The sequence below is a fragment of the Cnephaeus nilssonii genome (assembly GCF_951640355.1).
Source record: "Cnephaeus nilssonii genome assembly, chromosome: 2".
Classification (NCBI taxonomy): domain Eukaryota; kingdom Metazoa; phylum Chordata; class Mammalia; order Chiroptera; family Vespertilionidae; genus Cnephaeus; species Cnephaeus nilssonii.
This window is the reverse complement of record NC_137073.1, coordinates 4,320,769-4,337,596: the sequence shown is the minus strand read 5'-3', so window position 1 is coordinate 4,337,596 and position 16,828 is coordinate 4,320,769. Positions and strand designations below refer to the sequence as shown.

The 16,828-nt window shown below is 59.2% G+C and overlaps 1 protein-coding gene across 1 annotated transcript; it reads left to right on the top strand.

Annotated features, from left to right (window-relative positions):
• The first annotated feature begins 257 nt into the window (after positions 1-257).
• On the top strand, positions 258-16,573 carry CRYM (crystallin mu). The gene is made up of 8 exons (XM_079795846.1): positions 258-503; positions 978-1,131; positions 3,503-3,565; positions 8,358-8,459; positions 10,582-10,765; positions 14,325-14,446; positions 14,961-15,045; positions 16,235-16,573. The coding sequence occupies exons 1-8, from the start codon at positions 334-336 to the stop codon at positions 16,297-16,299; spliced, it is 945 nt and encodes a 314-aa protein (XP_079651972.1). The 5' UTR covers positions 258-333; the 3' UTR covers positions 16,300-16,573.
• Positions 16,574-16,828: the final 255 nt, after the last annotated feature.

Below are 16,828 nucleotides of genomic sequence, written 5' to 3'. Positions count from 1 at the left end.
AGCAGACTGCAAAGATTAATAGGGGAGCCCCGCCATCGTTGCCCCATCTCCCTGTCTCTCCTTCCCCAGGCCGGTGGCACAGAGAGCCCACGGGGGCGGGGAGAGGAGGACGGCGACTGCGGCTCTTTGCAGGGCTGAGCGTGAACCCGGAGCGGTGCCCGCAGCCGCCACCGAAGCGCCTCCGCGGGAGGGGACCTGCGCCCGGCGCGGCGGCGGGTGGGTGGGACCGGCCGCGCCCCGCCCCGGGGCGGTGACGGCCGCGGGAGCTCCCAGGCCGCGGGGAGCGGACTCGGGTTAGCGGGCGGCCGGGCGGGCGGCCGGGCGGGCGGCGGGATGAGCGCGGCGCCCGTGTTCCTGAGCGCGGCCGAGGTCCAGCGCCACCTCCGCGGCTGCAGTCGCCTCCTCGCGCCCCTGGAGGCGGCCCTGGCCAACTTCTCCGGCGGCCCCGCGGGGGGCGTCGCGCAGCCCGTGCGCACGGTGGTGCCGGTGGCCCGGCACCGGGGGTGAGTGCGAGGCCGGCGGCTGGAGAGCCGGGGAGGAGGGGGAGTAGCAGAGAGGAGGAGGAGGGGAAAGAGGGGCAGAAGGGCGGCAGGGAGGAGGAGAAGGGAGGGGGGAGGACGGGGGGGGAGAGGGGGCTTGTCTAAGGGCTGCTGACTACCGCTCCCGCGGGTCCGGGCGGCGGTCCGTGCGCTCCCCGTGCGCTCCCCGCGGGTCCGTGCGCTCCCCGTGCGCTCCCCGCGGGTCCGTGCGCTCCCCGCGGCGCCGGTCGCACTCGAGGGAGGCCCCGTCCAGTCAGCACCCCTGACGGGTGGTGGACGTGCCCGAGGTTCCCGGGCGGGAGGCGGCAGAACCGGGCTCTAGAACGTGCGGTGGGCGCTGCCAGGGCCAGGCGGCGGGGCGGGGGGAGGGGAGGGGAGGAGGGAGGCGGGGGGGGCAGCGTTGGGGGGGGCGGGGCTGAAGCCTTGCCCGCCCCGCAGGTTCCTGGGGGTCATGCCGGCCTACAGTGCTGCGGAGGACGCCCTGGCCACGAAGCTGGTCACCTTCTACGAGGGCCCCCGCGCTGCCCTCGCCGGGCCCTCCCACCAGGCCACCGTGCTGCTCCTGGAGCCCAGCACCGGCGCACTCCTGGCGGTGAGCGCCCGCGGGCGGGCGGGGGGCCGGGCCCTGAGCCGGGGGCCGGGGTCTCGGGGGTGACCGCACGGGCCCTGAGTGACGGCTGTGGCCGGGGAGGGGACTGTGGCCGGGGGCCTGCGCCAGGACCTCCTGGAGACCCCCAGCCCGCGCGCCGCTCCGGCTGCGGCGGGGGAGGCAGGCAGCGCGCCCCCTCCGGCCCAGACCCGGTAGTCCGGTGCACAGCGAGCAGCCCCTGCGCCGGAGTGGGCGTCAGTGACGCTCTGTTGTGGGAGAGGAGGGGCGTCCTGTGGCCCCTGGGAGGCTTTGCAGGGGCACCCGGCGCTGTGTTAGCGTTTCCTGGGAGTGCAGGCAGAGGTAGCCACTCTCGTGAGCACCCGTAAGTGTAGGCGCTGTTCTCAACACTCCACATGCATTGACTGGTATCTCAAAATCCTTCTACGAGGTGCCCCCATTTTGCAGATGAGGAAACAGTCATAAAACAACAGACCCAGCTTACCCAGGCTGAGGTGGCAGTAAGGGACTTCACACACACTCAGTGCAAGTCCAGGGCCTGTACCCTCATCGCCTTTCTAACCGCCACCTACTGAGCACTGATCAGGCCCCGGCAGGAATTCTGCCACATTCCTCCGTGGGAGTTTCTTGTTACACCCGAGACCCCCCCCCACCCCCCCAGTTCCCACTGAGGTGGGGAGTCACTGTGTCTGAGGCCACACAGCTGGTTAGTGAGACCCAGCAATGCCTGCTGTGGAGCTGGTCCTCCCTCACCTGTGCCCCGTGCCCCGTGCCCCTCAGGCCCGTGCCCCACAGGCCCATGCCCCGTGCCCCTTGCCCCGTGCCCCGCAGGCCCGTGCTCTGTGCCCCTTGCCCCGTGCCCTGTGCCCCTTGCCCCGTGCCCTGTGCCACTTGCCCCGTGCCCCGCAGGCCCGTGCTCTGTGCCCCGCAGGCCCGTGCTCTGTGCCCCGCAGGCCCGTGCCCCGTGCCCCGCAGGCCCGTGCTCTGTGCCCCGCAGGCCCGTGCCCCGTGCCCCGCAGGCCCGTGCCCCGTGCCCCGCAGGCCCGTGCTCTGTGCCCCGCAGGCCCGTGCTCTGTGCCCCGCAGGCCCGTGCCCCGTGCCCCGCAGGCCCGTGCTCTGTGCCCCGCAGGCCCGTGCTCTGTGCCCCGCAGGCCCGTGCCCCGTGCCCCGCAGGCCCGTGCCCTGTGCCCCGCAGGCCCGTGCTCTGTGCCCCGCAGGCCCGTGCTCTGTGCCCCGCAGGCCCGTGCTCTGTGCCCCGCAGGCCCGTGCCCCGTGCCCCGCAGGCCCGTGCTCTGTGCCCCGCAGGCCCGTGCCCCGTGCCCCGCAGGCCCGTGCTCTGTGCCCCGCAGGCCCGTGCTCTGTGCCCCGCAGGCCCGTGCCCCGTGCCCCGCAGGCCCGTGCTCTGTGCCCCGCAGGCCCGTGCCCTGTGCCCCGCAGGCCCGTGCTCTGTGCCCCGCAGGCCCGTGCCCCGTGCCCCACAGGCCCGTGCTCTGTGCCCCGCAGGCCCGTGCTCTGTGCCCCGCAGGCCCGTGCCCCGTGCCCCGCAGGCCCGTGCTCTGTGCCCCGCAGGCCCGTGCTCTGTGCCCCGCAGGCCCGTGCTCTGTGCCCCGCAGGCCCGTGCTCTGTGCCCCGCAGGCCCGTGCTCTGTGCCCCGCAGGCCCGTGCTCTGTGCCCCGCAGGCCTGTGCTCTGTGCCCCGCAGGCCCGTGCTCTGTGCCCCGTGCCCTGTGCCCCGCAGGCCCGTGCTCTGTGCCCCTCAGGCCCGTGCTCTGTGCCCCGCAGGCCCGTGCCCTGCCCGCAGGCGCCTGTGATGCCAGGCAGCTGAGGCCTCAGCAGACACTCTCCACAGTCCATCCAAACCCGCCCTGGGTCCTTAGCTTCTCCCTGAATCTCCAACTGCACAGGAGACCTAACTGTCCATCACTCCTCTGAGAAGAGAATCTAGCGCATCCCATGGGGTTGACAGCCACGCTGCCTGCCCACGTGTTTTCTGGGGGACGCGGGACCAGCCTAGACTTTCCAGCTTACAGGCCAAGGCCGTCGGCCCGTCCTGGTCGGCTCAGTAGCGGTTCCTTTCTGGTCTATAAAACAAGACCACTGGTGAGCACAGCGAGGGGTGGCAGACCGAGGAGAGCGGTGCTGAGGACGGCCGCCTTGTCCTGGCCGGCACAGGGAGGCTAAGAAGTCTGTCCAAAGTTGTATTTCTCCGAAGCGGAAGAGTTGGGTCCAGGTGTGACAACCGAGCCTTCACTTAGTGGGCACCATAGCACCTTCTCGGGCTGCGCTTTTAGGGTGCCCTCTCTCGGCCTACGTGGGGGGTGGGTGCTCCTTGCTCGCTGCCTGTCCTTTCTCCCAAGGTCATGGATGGAAACGTCATCACCGCGAAGAGAACGGCGGCGGTGTCCGCCATCGCCACCAAGGTGAGCCCGGTGCCGGGCGGGGCGGGTGCTTCGAGCTTGCTTGTCTCAGGGAGAAGTGGGGGACTTACCTTGGTCTTCTTACAAACAGAGCTGGGACTCTGCACGCCAGACATGGGGTGTCAGGTGAGCACAGTAATTCACAACTTTATTAGCTGCCACTTAAGGAGCCTGGCCGGATTCCAGCTACCCGACCTGCATTATTCCCGATGTTCACCTCAGTCTTGCAAAGCAGATGTGATTGCCTGTATTTGCCAGGTAGAGGGAATGTGGTTCACAGAGGATGTGCGAGTTGTTCAGGATCACAGAGCTACTAGGTGGCAGAGAAAGAATTTAAAATTTGACCCCTTTGACCCCCAAGACGGTGTTTGCCCCTGCGCCACCGTTTCTGGTAAATCTGTGGTTGCTCAGGGGGCAGAGCTGTGCTGCACGGGAAGCAGAGAGTGAGCCAGACCCACTCCTGCGGGTCAGCTGGACGCACTGAGGCTCGCGCCTGCGCAGTCGGGGATGGCAGCGAACAAAGCAGACACACACACAGTATGATGTGCTGAGATAATTCGCAAACAAGAAACCTCTTCTGAGTTTAATAACATGCCAGGATTTGCTTTAAAGACAAGTCAGCCACCGCCAACAAAAAGTACATTAGTATTTGAAAGTAAAGCAGAATCAAAATTATAGGGAAGGGGTTACATTTTAAATTATCCAGAAAAGACTTCACTGAGGAGGTGACATCTGGGTAAAGACTGAAGGAAGCGAGTGAATGTGGGGGGGGGGGGGAGGATGAAGAGTGAGAGAGTGTAAAACGGGGTGCATTGAGGAAGGCCTTTCCTGTGTAGGGGTACCTGAGCTGAGATTTAACGGAGAACGGGAGTTACCTGTGAGCGGCAGGAAGCAGAAGGAACCTGGGCAAAGGCCCTTGGGCGCTGTTCGCAGCAGCTGCAGGGCTTCCTGCAGCAAAAGCAGTCTTTCAGAGGTGAGGTGCCAGCCCTGGAAGCCGGCTGTGGGGACTGCTTGTCGGCAGTCCTGCACATGAAGTGGAAAGGTCAGAGGCCACTGTGATGGAAATGGGATGTGGCAGCGGCCGGGCCGGCAGACCAGGCGTGCAGGTTGCGCGGGGTGACGGGAGGGAAGAAGGCGAGGACTCCCTGGCCATTGTACAGGAGGGGACCTAAGTGCACACCTTGCCGAACTGGTTTTTAGACATTCTATCCGCACCCAATTCAAATCGAAAAACACAGGGGCTCCCTTGGCAATGCTCATCGCTGACTGAGGAACAGGGTGCCAGACGGCACTGCCGGCGTGGGTGAGGGAGGCGGGTCCTCTCCAAAGCCACCCCCAGCTGTCTCGCCTTCACGCGGGGCTCAGCGGGGAAGGCAGAACAAGTATCACTGGCTCGCTGAGGTCCGGGATGGAGACGGGCTCCCCACTCACACACGTAGCTATGGGTCTGCCAGGCTGCCGGGTCTTGCCCCAGATCAGTGGTGTCCAACCCAAGCTGTGCAGCAGCCTTACCTGGGGCCTGTGTGCCCTCAACCCTGGTCGAAGTCGCCGAGGGCACCCGAGAACCTCGCTTCTTAAAAGTCTCCGGTTTATGCTGATGGTCAACCCGGCTTGGGAGCCAAAGGGCTCTGGACCGCGTCTCGGTTCCAGGTGCGTCGCATTGACAGGAACCGGCGCTCCCAAGCGCCGAGCCCGCGGCCTCACGGCTCTCGCAGGTAGATCACTCTGTAAGGAGCACAGGGTCTGTTTTGCCGATGCTCTGTAAGGGTGCCGTGTTTTCTCCCCCCGCTTCTCTCACTGAGGGCTTCGGGAGGAGAAGTATCGGAGTTCGCAGGCCCGGTGGACGCTGTCCCTGCTTTGCGTTTGTGTTGCACACAGCCTGAGTTGGGGACTCTGGCATGCTTTCCCAAGGCGACCCTGGCAAGGTTTATGCCTGGCATGTGTTTCCTCAACAAATATTAGAGTGCCCACCGGGCCCGGCCTGTGCGCAGCGTGGGGCCTGGATGGTTAAGGAAAAGCAGACACAGTGCCTGCTGTCGAGGAGCTCCAAGTCCACTTAGGGAGACGTTAATGCAAAGACCACACCAACGAACGGGAAGCTACAGCCCTGCCACCTAACTGAACGAAAGGGGCGAAGAGCTGTGAGAGTGTAAAACGGGGGGCGAGGGGAGGCTTTTCCTGGGTAAGGGGTATCTGAGCTGAGATTGGAAGGACAAAAGGAGTTCCTCGTGAGGGGCAGGACGAGGACGGGACCTGGGCACAGGCCCTGTGGGGACAGAGGCACATGTGTCTGGGAAACGGCCAGGAGGCTGGTGTGGCTGGAGGTCAGACGCCCATGGCGTGAGGGGCTGGGGAGGCCGGAGGGCCAGACTGAGAGACCTTAGCAAATGCAAATCAAACAGGCTTGCCACCTCTGTGAGCGAGAAACCCAGCGATGCACATACGTGTTTTTAATTATCTGCATGCTTACAGGAAAAGACTGAGGAGTGGCGAATCCTGCTATGATTTATAAATCTTATAAACGTTATACTGTTTAGAAAAAGTTACCAATTATGACATTACCTTTAAGGCAACCCATGATCAGAGTTAGACATTTAGTCTCAGAGGATGAGGGTCACTTTTACAGGACACTAACAATTTCTGAAGCCCAGGTGCACTCTCAGAAATAGATTGCTATTAACTGAGAACTGAAAACAGTTGATTTCATGGAGGAACATTACCCAGCTCCTGATTGGGCAGATGCCTGGGAGTGCCAGCCTGTGGGTGTTGCCATTTTGAAACCTTTTCAGAGCAGCTCCTGTGGACGATAGCTTGTATCATGGGTGGCATCTCTCCTGCAGCTGTGGAGAGTGAGCATCTGCCAAGGTTCCAGAGACGCCTTTTGCCGGTGACTAATGATTAAGAAGACCTGTACTTCAGGTGACACTCCAGAACCTCAGCAATCAGCATTGTAGCAAAGACCAGACGCCAGGAGCCGACATTTTGCTAAGTAAAATAGAGAAAAGACAGAACAGCCATACCAGCATCTGACCTCCAGCCACACCAGCCTCCTTGCAGTTTCCCAGACACATGTGCCTCTGGCCCCACAGGGCCTGTTAATTTTTTTTAAAGAACAGGGTCTTACTTTAAAAAATGGTGTCCTTCCTTTAAGCCAGTGGTTCTTAACCCAGGACAGCCGTGCCACCTGCCCCGGGGCACTGAGCCTCTGGAGACAGTTTTGATTGTCAGAGGTGAGGGCGCATGGATGGAAGTGCTACCAGCATCTAATGGATAGAGGCCAGGATGCTACCAAATACCCTCTGATGCACAGGACAGCCCGCCCACCCACCTCCCGCCAGCAGAGTGGTCCAGCCCAAATGTCACTAGTCACAATTCTGTGCCCACAGGCAGCTCCTGTCTTCGTGGGCCTGAAGGTCAGTGCAAGCAAACAATTTGTAAGCAAGTGCTGTCGTGGGTAAGAAAGGTCTCACTGAAGAGCTGACGAAATACGAATTGATGAGAACCCGTGCCCAAGCGCGCACACACCCTCCGTCGGTGCCCATATGCCGGCTCCACATTCCGCTTTAAAGGAAGACGGGCTGAGAAAAGATAGACAGGGACGGGCTCAGCAAATACAGCCGAGACCGGGTCTAGAGGGCACATGTCCAGGCCGCGCTTAGCACCTGGGAGCTCTGAGGCCTGGGCGTGGCTTTTCACGTCCCTAAGAGGGGGTAGCGCATTAGCGGGAATGTGGGCTTTGGAGAAGGAAAGCTGTGGGGTTAGCACTCCACCGCCCACGTGGTAGTTGTGGGGCCCTGGGCAAGTGACTGTCCGTTCTGAGTCTCAGTTTCTTCACCTGTGAGAGGAAGAAGGAATAGGAGTGTCTCGCTCACACGGACAGTGTCTGGACTAAACGAGGTCGTGCAGGGAAAGCGTTGGCATATTAGGTGCTCAACAAAGGCGCCTTCCCTCTCTCCTCCTCTCCTGAGAGGAACAGAAACACAAAATGACACCTCCTTCCTTTCCCAAGAGATTTTTAAAAATGTAATTGTCACCTAACACTGTAAATGTAAGGGGCACAACATGTTAATTTAGCACATTTATATATTGTAATATGATTGCCATTGAGCGATAGTTAGCACCTCTGTCATGTTATATCATTACTAGAGGCCTGGTGCATGAATTTGTGCACAGGTGGGGTCTGGCTGGCCCGCTCCAATGGGGTCCATTGGGGCCAGGCTGGGGGGAGAGGAGGGGACATGGAGATTGGCTGGCTGTCCCCGTCCCCAATTAGGGTGGGAGGTGGGGGGTGGGGGCGACGGGGACCAGGACAGCTGGGAGGAGAGGTCAGGAGGTCGGCTGGCTGGCCCTGCCCCTGATCTGGGGGAGGGGCCGTGGAAGGTTGGGGTGGGCCGATTAGGGCCCCAATCAGGCTGGTTGGCTGCCGCAGTGCTCATCATAGCGACCAGTTGTTCCAGTCGTTCGGGTCGTTGCGTTGTTCTGGTCACTTGGCTTTTATATCTATAGATCCTTGCTTTTCAGTGGTTACAATGATTAAGTTCCAGTCTTTTAGCAAGTTTGCTGGTTATAATACAATGTTGTTGTCTGTATTCACTGTACCATGTGTTAGATCTCTAGGGCTTCCGATGAAAACAGAGCGGTCAATGGTGGTTCCTGGGGGTGGGGGTGGGCGGGGTGCTGCCAGCACGTGCTCGAGGGAGCTGAAGGTGGGCGGAGCCAGCTGGCTCAAGCTGCCTGTGTTCCTCACTCGCTGCAGTGTCTCCGTGAGCCTTTCCTTCTCGTTTCTCTCAAATAGTTTTTGAAGCCTCCCAGCAGTGAAGTGCTGTGCATCCTGGGGGCTGGGGTCCAGGCCTACAGCCACTATGAGGTCTTCACTGAGCAGTTCTCCTACAAGGAGGTAAGTCCTGGGAGGGCTGGGCACAGCGGAGCTGCCCTGGCCGGGGTCTGCTCCGTCACTGCAGCAGGGCCGTGCTGGACAGTGAGGGAGAATCCCATCTTGACGATCCTTTAATGACCTTCCCAGAATTCCCGGGACAGACAAAGATCACCTCTTGGGTGTCTCAGCTCACAGGGTTTGTCTGAGGGTGCAGCCAGCCTAGCAGTTAGTTTAAAGGGCTATATTATATCTGTTGTCTAGTCCCCTCACCTGTCCTTTTGCATGCCCCCCCGCCCCCACCCGACACACACACACACACACACACACACACACACACACACGCGCGCGCGCGCACGCACATGCCTCGTAGGAGAACCTGGGAGTCTTTAAGTCTTCGGGGTTATGGATTCAGGAACTGGGAGGGAGGCCTAGAGAGCAGGAGCCTACAGCACCCCCTTCTACAGCCCAGATGTGGGCCCACCTTTCCCCAGTCGTGGCTCACACTTCCTCCTGGGAACATTTGGTTCTGCTTTTATTTTTTGCACACGTGTGAGAGGGCCAGGGCAGATTTAAAGTATGATGTTTTTAGGATAATTGGGAAATGTGGACTATCAGGAAGAGAACAACAGAAAACTGCCCTTATGTCTATTTTAAAAAACAGCAACAGTTCAGTTTCCAGTCTTCCCGCACCAGCATTTTATAAGTTTTACTCATATTAGATATACACAGTTACATATCCCGCCTTTTCATCAAATGTTCTCACATCACTACTTTCATAGATTCCTTCATTTTTGTATAATATTTGCATAACTTTCTACCAAGAAGGGTGGTATGGTTAGCCATTCTCTTATGACTGGGCGTATTGTATTGGGTTTGCATTTGCGTGCACAGAACCTTGGCTGGTAAACTTATGTAGACATAGGTTTATTTCTACGTTATATTTCCTTATGAGAGATTGTTTAGGTCTCATTTTCAGCTGAAGGCTGCCAGCCCCCTCTCCAGACATGGCTATCTGCTAGGCAAGCTGTCCAGTCCCTCCGCCAGGGATCTAATTGTAGCTACTACTCTTGCCCTTTTCATCGGCTGCACCATTCACTCCTCAGACCCTCTGATCTTTAACCCCTCAGGCCCTTCAGAGATCAAGTTATTCCACGCAAAGCCGTGCCACAGATAACCCCATACCTGCTACGACTCCTTTATCGTTCCCATTTTACAGACATGAAAACTTAGGCTAAATGAGGTTGAGTAACTCCAGGGAAGTGAGAGAGCAGGGTTGAGTCTAAGCCTATCTAGGTCCAGAACTTGCTCTGCTAATTATTGAGCTGTGTAGTAGCTATTACATTAATGATGTTGTATGTCCTATGTAGAATTGAAGAACGTCTCTCCTAAAATGGGGGACATCTGTAATACTCTCAACAAAAAGATCTATATATGTAAAAGCCTAAACGACCAGATGACCAAATGACCAGTTGACCGGTCACTCTGATGCATACTGACCACCAGGGGGCAGACACTCAATGCAGGGGCTACCCCCTGGTGGTCAGTGCGCTCCCACAGCAGGCGTGCTGCTCAGCTGACTGACGGACACCAGACACCGACTTATATCTGACGTGAGCCTCTCCCACCTCCAAGGCAGCGCTACCGAGCAGTGGCGGCAGGTGCAGTGGGGCCGGGATGAGCGGGAGCTGCGCGGTGCCGGCCTGGGCGCGGGCTCCTCCCCAGCCTCCTGCTGCTTTGCGCACTACTACATCCCTTGGGGGATGTCGGACTGCCAGTTTCGGCCCGACCCCCCACAGGCAGTCTGACATCCCCCGAGGGGTCCCAGATTGCGAGAGGGTGAGGCCAGGCTGAGGGACCCCACTGGTGCACGGATGGGCCTCTAGTAAATGAATAAAAAGAAACAAAGAAAAACTCCCCTTCTTTAAGGAGGAAGGGCTGGAGGAAGGTCATTTTCAAATCTCTGGCCAGGTGTCTGCCCAGGTTAACGTTGCCTCCTTGATGAAATGCCCCTTCTTCCTGGGGGTGATTTAGTAAGCGCAGCCTGACCCCAGGGGTTCCCCTTTCCTTGGGATGTCTGGGCTCGTTGAAACCTCAACAGCCAAACAATCATGGCACCCGTGTCCCTCTTGCTGCCCCCACGAAGGTGAGGATATGGAACCGCACTAAAGAAAACGCCGAGAAGTTTGCGGACACAGTGGAGGGAGAGGTGCAGGTCTGTTCATCCGTCCAGGAGGCTGTGACAGGTGCTGATGTGATCATCACAGTCACCATGGCAACAGAGCCCATTTTGTTCGGCGAATGGGTGAAGCCGGGGGCTCACATCAATGGTAAGCAGGGCAGTGTCCTGGTAGTTGGTGGTGGACTGGCCCCGAGGCTGGGCCAAGGGCCGCAGCTGCAGAACGGTGTTCTGCCAGATGCCAAGCTTCCTACGGCCCTCGGAGACGTGGCCCTAAAACAGTATTCACCCCAAAACATGAAACAAAAACTGCAAACCTGAAACGAGTGGAATTTCTACATAACGTAACATTATGGCAACTGGCCAGTCACAGCTCAGTTTTTTCATGTAAGGAAGTTTGAATGACAAAGCCAAATGACTCATTTATCTTTAACATTTAGAACTATAGAAGAATTAATTACAACACAAAAGACATTTAATGTGAAATGTGAATACTTTCTGGTATGTGATTGGATGGGTGCAACTCTATATATAGGAGTTCCTGCCTGGCTGGTGTGCTCAGTGTGAGTGTCAGCCTATGAACCAGGAGGTCACTGGTTCGATTCCCTGTTAGGGCACATACCCAGGTTGTGGGCTTGATCCCAAGTAGGGGGTATGCAGAAGGCAGTTGATCTATGATGTTTCTCTCTCATCGATGTTTCTATCTCTCTATCCCTCTCACTCTACCTCTCTAAAAAAAAAGAATAAATAAATACATAAATAAGTAAAATAAATATTAAACATAGGAGTTCCTGGGGCCTCTGAACATAAAATGGCCCTGGGGTAATAGCATGAGCTGTTCTAAACTCTTTATGTGTGCTACCTGTCATTTAATCCTTTCAACAGCCTCAGGAAGTAGGAGCTATTATGATTACAACCCCTTTTTACAGATGGGTACACTAAGGCACAGAGAAATTAAGCCTGTTGCTAACTTGCTCAAAGTCAGAGGTCCTTAGCGGCAGAGCTGGGGTTCAAACTGAGGCTCTCAAATGCTACTCAGTACTAGTTTTCAGTAAGAAGACTGGATTCTGGTGCATGCGCAGGCAAAGACTAGGGCATTTAATGTGCTCTCCGTGCCCGTGTTTTAGTGGCACGCACATGGCGTGAGATCTCTGTACACATTGGCAGGTGAGCCTGCAAGAGCCGAGTGTCATGATTACACACTCGTCTACCAGAGCTTATTGGGTGCCTGCCCTGTGCCAGGCACTGCTGTGGAGGCTGCCGGTCACGTAAACCACACTCAAGGTCCCTGCTTTCTCTTGAGGGGAGATAGACACAAAGAAGCCAACAGATAAGTGAATTAGATGGTTCCAGCTGAAGACCAGTTCTGTGAAGGAAACCAAGCATGGCACGTGTGAGGAAGGGACAAAGCAAACTGAAGGCCTGAGCCTGTCGGACTGGTGTTAGGATGTGGGTCCATGGGGAGGTAGGAAGTGGTAGGCACGTGGATGGAGCCTGGCTTTGTGGACAGTAGAACATTCCTGAAAGGATTTGGGAAATCAAAAGAAACCACTTCTTGGTGAAATGAACATGAGCTTCAGCAAGACGGACTTGATTTTTTTCCAGCTTAAAACAGCCATCCTTGTTGTCTCGCGGTTTCTGAGTGTGGCTCCGCTGGGCCCTCTTCTGACCTCGGGCGGAACCACGGTGCTGTCCAGGCTGCAGTCTCGCGGACAGCTGGCGGCCTCTGCCAGGCGCAGGCGGTGGCCGGTTCCTTCCATTGTGGGGTGCAGGTGTCTGTTTCTCGGGACCCTCTCCGCTCCTGGAAGCAAACTCACCTTCCCTACCACATGGGCGCTCCATCTTCAAAGCCAGTCATTGCAGAGCCTCCTCACTCAGATCCTTCTCACACTTGGAATCTCTCCCCAGGAAAGGCCAACCGGACTCTGAGTCAGGATGTCTGATACTCTCCTGGCCGCAGGCGACGTGCTGCAGTTCAGAGAGGCCCACCCAGGAGGGTGCGCGGCAGGCGCGGTCAGCAGGGAGCACCACAGCAGCTCGCACGTGCTTTCCAGCTTGGCTGAGAGGCAGGCTCAACCTCCGCCTCCCCTCCCCTTCCCTCATCCTGCCCGCGTGGTGGCAGAATGCCCGGAGAAGGATCAGCCAGTGCTCTGAGGGAGGAAAGTTAACCTTTAGTTCGCAGATCTGCCAGTCCAGGGGAATTCCGGCTCCAACGCCTGAACTGAACGCGTGGGGAGGCTCTGGCCTCTATAGCTCCTCCTGTGGTGGCCCCTGTGGGTCCCCCGGCTCCGCCCAAGTCAGAGTGGGGGAGTCAGACTACAGTTTTAACCAGATACTGAACTAGGTTGCAAGCCCCCGCCCCCCATTTTCCTTTTCACCCGCACCCCACCAACCAGGGTCTGGCCCTCCCCCAGTCTAGCCCCTCTGAGGCAGGGCCCCAGCCAGCCTGAGCGGCCCAGCCTCTGCGGCCTGCCCACCGCCGTCGGCCCCGGAGCCTCACACAGCCCTTTGGGAGCCTGTCCTGCTCCAAAGAACCGGGGAGCAGAGCAATGAGAAGAGGTGCCGAGAGGCCGGGGGGTTCCCACCATCTGATGGCTTATTTACGAGCTTCGTTAGTGCCTTTGTGCTGGAGACCTCACACAGACTGTCTTCAAGATGCGCGTGCTTTACACCACTCTCTGAACGTTAGGGCGAGGGGGAACAGGAGAGGAGGGGGACGGCAGGGAGAGCTGGCCGCACATGACGCTGCCTTAAGCCGGTGTAGCCTCACCTCTCCCTCCGAAGTGGGTTGGCCGCGGGCCAGGGCTGGGCCCGCCCACAGATGTGTTTTGCTTGGGCCATCGAATGTTCTAAAAATCAAGAAATAACACCTGCAAATAGATGTCCCGCTCCTGTTGAAAAGAAAGTGGAATAGCTAGCGGTGGCCTGCATTCTCCCGGCCCCCGTCGGCCGGAGCTCGCTGGTGACTGGGCCCGCAGAGGGCCTGCTTCTGCTGCATGGGGGGTGCCCCTCCACCCCCCCCCCGCCGGCTCCCAGCCCCTCTGACCGCCTCGCTCACGGGCGCTGTGTGCCTGGCCCTGCAGGCCCTCGGTTACAGCTCTGCGCTGGCCCATGCGCCCGGGCAGGTGGCGGTGTGGCTCTGGCTGCAGAGGGCGTGAAGCTTGCTCCAGGGTGGAGCCAGCTTGCTCTGTATTGGCTCCTCCCAGACACTGGCACCAGGCCCTGTCACAGTTCGAGAGAAGTGGCTGGAGGTGAGGGCAGGAATGGCGAACACCAAACAGGCAGTCGGGGGTCTGAGGAAGCGCCAGGGTCGGGGAAGGAAGTCACTGCCCCCCCAAAGAAGAGGCGTGGAAGGAGCGGCACTGTCTCAGTGCCGCAGTGGACACGCACGAGGCACGTCCCCGTGGCAAGCACCCGGGCTTCTTTGAGCCTCAGTTGGTGCGTCTTTAAGTGGGAATCGGACACAGAGTGAACTAAACGTGTGGCACCTCTCCCAGGCGGGAGTGCCCAATAGACGAATGCTTGGTTGCCTCACAATCTTTAGGGAGTGAAGGGGGTAAGAAATGGCAAGCCCACGCGTGGCAGGCTCTGTTCTCGTTCACGGGCATTCGTTCAGCCTTGCTGACGGGGAGGGTCTGGCCTGGGGAGACGAGGCGTCCCCGAGGCCCCGGCCCCTGTCCGGGCTCAGGGTCTCTTGTGCTGTTTCTTAGCCGTGGGAGCCAGCAGACCGGACTGGAGAGAGCTGGACGACCAGCTCCTGGCGCGCGCCGTGCTGTACGTGGACTCCCGGGAGGCGGCCCTCAAGGAGTCTGGAGACGTGCTGCTGTCGGGGGTGAGCCTCTGCTCCGGGTGCTGCTTCCCGGTGGCCTCGCGGCCTCCCCCCCCCGCTCTCCGTCTGGCCTGCTCCAGGCCTCACTCACCCCCACCACGTTGCGGGGTGACGGCCTAAACACCTCTCACTCATTTCTCATCCCCCTTAGAATGACATGGCCGGTTTGCTGGTGGCCTGGTGTTGCCCCTGTGCCTGGAGGGAAAGGCTGCTGGCTTACCAGGGGCCTAGGGAATGGGCCTGTTGAGCCTAGAAACCTCCAACGTTGCCGACAAAATATGGCGATGGTGGGCTGCCCTCTGGCCGGCCCTCTGTCTGGTAATCAGGGCGTGTAAGCCAGCGCGGCTGCAGAGTGAGCGCCGCCGGAGGACCATGCCGTTCCCCCTGACCAGTGTCCCGCGGGACACCCGCCGCGGCATTCACGGTGCCACACAGGCAGAGGGGCCGAGCCGGCTCTCGGGGGAAGCGTCCTCCTGACCGCACCCAGTTTACAGGCGGCCCTGTGCTCACCCCGCAGGCGAAGATCTTCGCTGAGCTGGGAGAGGTGGTGGCGGGAGTGAAGCCGGCCCTCTGTGAGAAGACCACGGTGTTCAAGTCTCTGGGTAACGCCGTTGCGCCGCCGGGCGCACGTCTAACCGCTGGGGGGGGAGGAAGGAGTGACCAGGCCCGGGGGCGGCCTAGTTGTGACTCCGCCATTTGGGTCAGTTATTTACGTGTCTTAGTGGCGTGCTTGTGCCCATGGACTTGAGTCAGGCAGCCCTGGCGTGGGCGCCTCTCCGCTCCTTGGGCCTCACCTCTCCACGCGGGGCTCCCAACCACCTGGCGCCTGGCGTTTTGGTGAGTGAAGTGCGGTGTGGGTGGTTCGCACACAGCACGCATCAGCAGTCGCATCATTGAAACTGCTGCAGAGGTGGGGGTGAAAGAGAAAACGGTTAAAAGATGGAGAGCTTAAGGGAAATGGCTGGAGACCCAGCCGGAGACTGCTTTTCCTGCTGGTTGGGCAGAGCCTCCAGAGGGCCCAGCCGGGCTGCAGGCGGGCCCGGCAGGGGCTGGCTCAGTCTGCGCGCAGGCCAGCTCTCCACCCCCAGACTTAAGGACGGAAACGGACACACGTGGCAGGCGCATATTAAACACCTGCGATGTGTCAGGCTCTGTGCTGGGCTACAGAAGTTACTAAAAGCCATCCCTGCCCTTGAAGAACATAGACCCGTTCCAGGTGAAGGCATGTGTGCAAAGCAACTCGCCAGCGTGGGGTTGCTGAAGGAGACGGCGTTGGGCTAGAACAGGAGCCAGCGCACAGCAGCCTGCGGGCCGAGCCTGGCCAAACCGCCTGTCTCAGTACGACCTGAAAGTAGGAATGGTTTTTACATTCTCAGGTGTTTGGGCGGCGGTGTGAATGAGATTTCGGGACGTGAGCATTCTATGAAGTTCCGACTTCCGTGTCCGTAGAGGAAGTCTGGCTGGCACACGGCCCGCTCACCTGTGTCCCGGTGTCGGCCCTGCTGCCCACTCAGGACGGCCGAGCCCACAGCCCAGGCCTTGGCAGTTACCATCGGGCCTGCACTGAGCGCCCCCGACCCCGAACTAAACCTGGGGCGGCGCTGCAGGTTGTTTGGTGGGCATTTCCTGCTGAGCGTCATATTCCCTGCCGGGGCGCCCTCCGCAGACCCTCTGAGCCCGCGCTTCCTGGACACGGTCTTTGTGCCCTGACGGCCCTCAGCACCACGGGCAGGGCTGCTTCAGGAAAAGCTGTTCTGACAAAAAAGTGACCCCAATTTCTGTCCCTTCCAGGAATGGCAGTGGAGGACGCGGTTGTGGCCAAATTAGTGTATGATTCCTGGTCTTCTGGTAAATAGCGCGAAGCGCAGCCCGCCGAGGCGGACGCTGCAACTCCCGGGGCCTTGCCTCCAGGCGTCTTGTGATTTCCAGATCAAACGCGGGAGCCAGTGCCCAGGGGCCATCGTGCTGTGCTCACCCTGTCTTCTCCTCTGAACTGGCGAGGTCCTCCTGGCGTTTGTAGCTGAGGGAGCGGGGTGGCCGGCCTGTGAGGCGGGTTGCAGCAGCACCCCTTTCCCAGGCATCCCACCCGCTCTTGGATCTCCTGGAAATAAAGCGATTTCCTTTTCTGCCGTTTTTGCTTCGGTATCTTCTGTCCCTCGTGGCAAGGAAAGAGAGGGGAGCAAGTGCTCCCACTCACTCACTGGGGGCGTGCCAGTGACGGTAATTAATATTTTCTATTTCTTAAATTGAGGTACAGTGTGTACACCACAGAATTAAACTGTGCAGGTCAGTGGTTTTTAGTATAAAAACTGGCCACAGAGTGGTCAGCCATCACCACCGTGTAATCCCGGGACATTTTCATCACCCCAAGGAGACCCCAGATCC

What these genes read in the sequence shown, in the direction of transcription:
- CRYM (XM_079795846.1), top strand. Translation starts at nt 334, where the DNA reads ATGAGCGCGGCGCCCGTGTTCCTGAGCGCGGCCGAGGTCCAGCGCCAC. An exon ending in GCACCGGCGCACTCCTGGCG is followed by an intron (nt 1,132 to 3,502) that starts GTGAGCGCCCGC and finishes CTTTCTCCCAAG; the next exon opens with GTCATGGATGGAAACGTCAT. An exon ending in GCCGGGGGCTCACATCAATG is followed by an intron (nt 10,766 to 14,324) that starts GTAAGCAGGGCA and finishes GCTGTTTCTTAG; the next exon opens with CCGTGGGAGCCAGCAGACCG.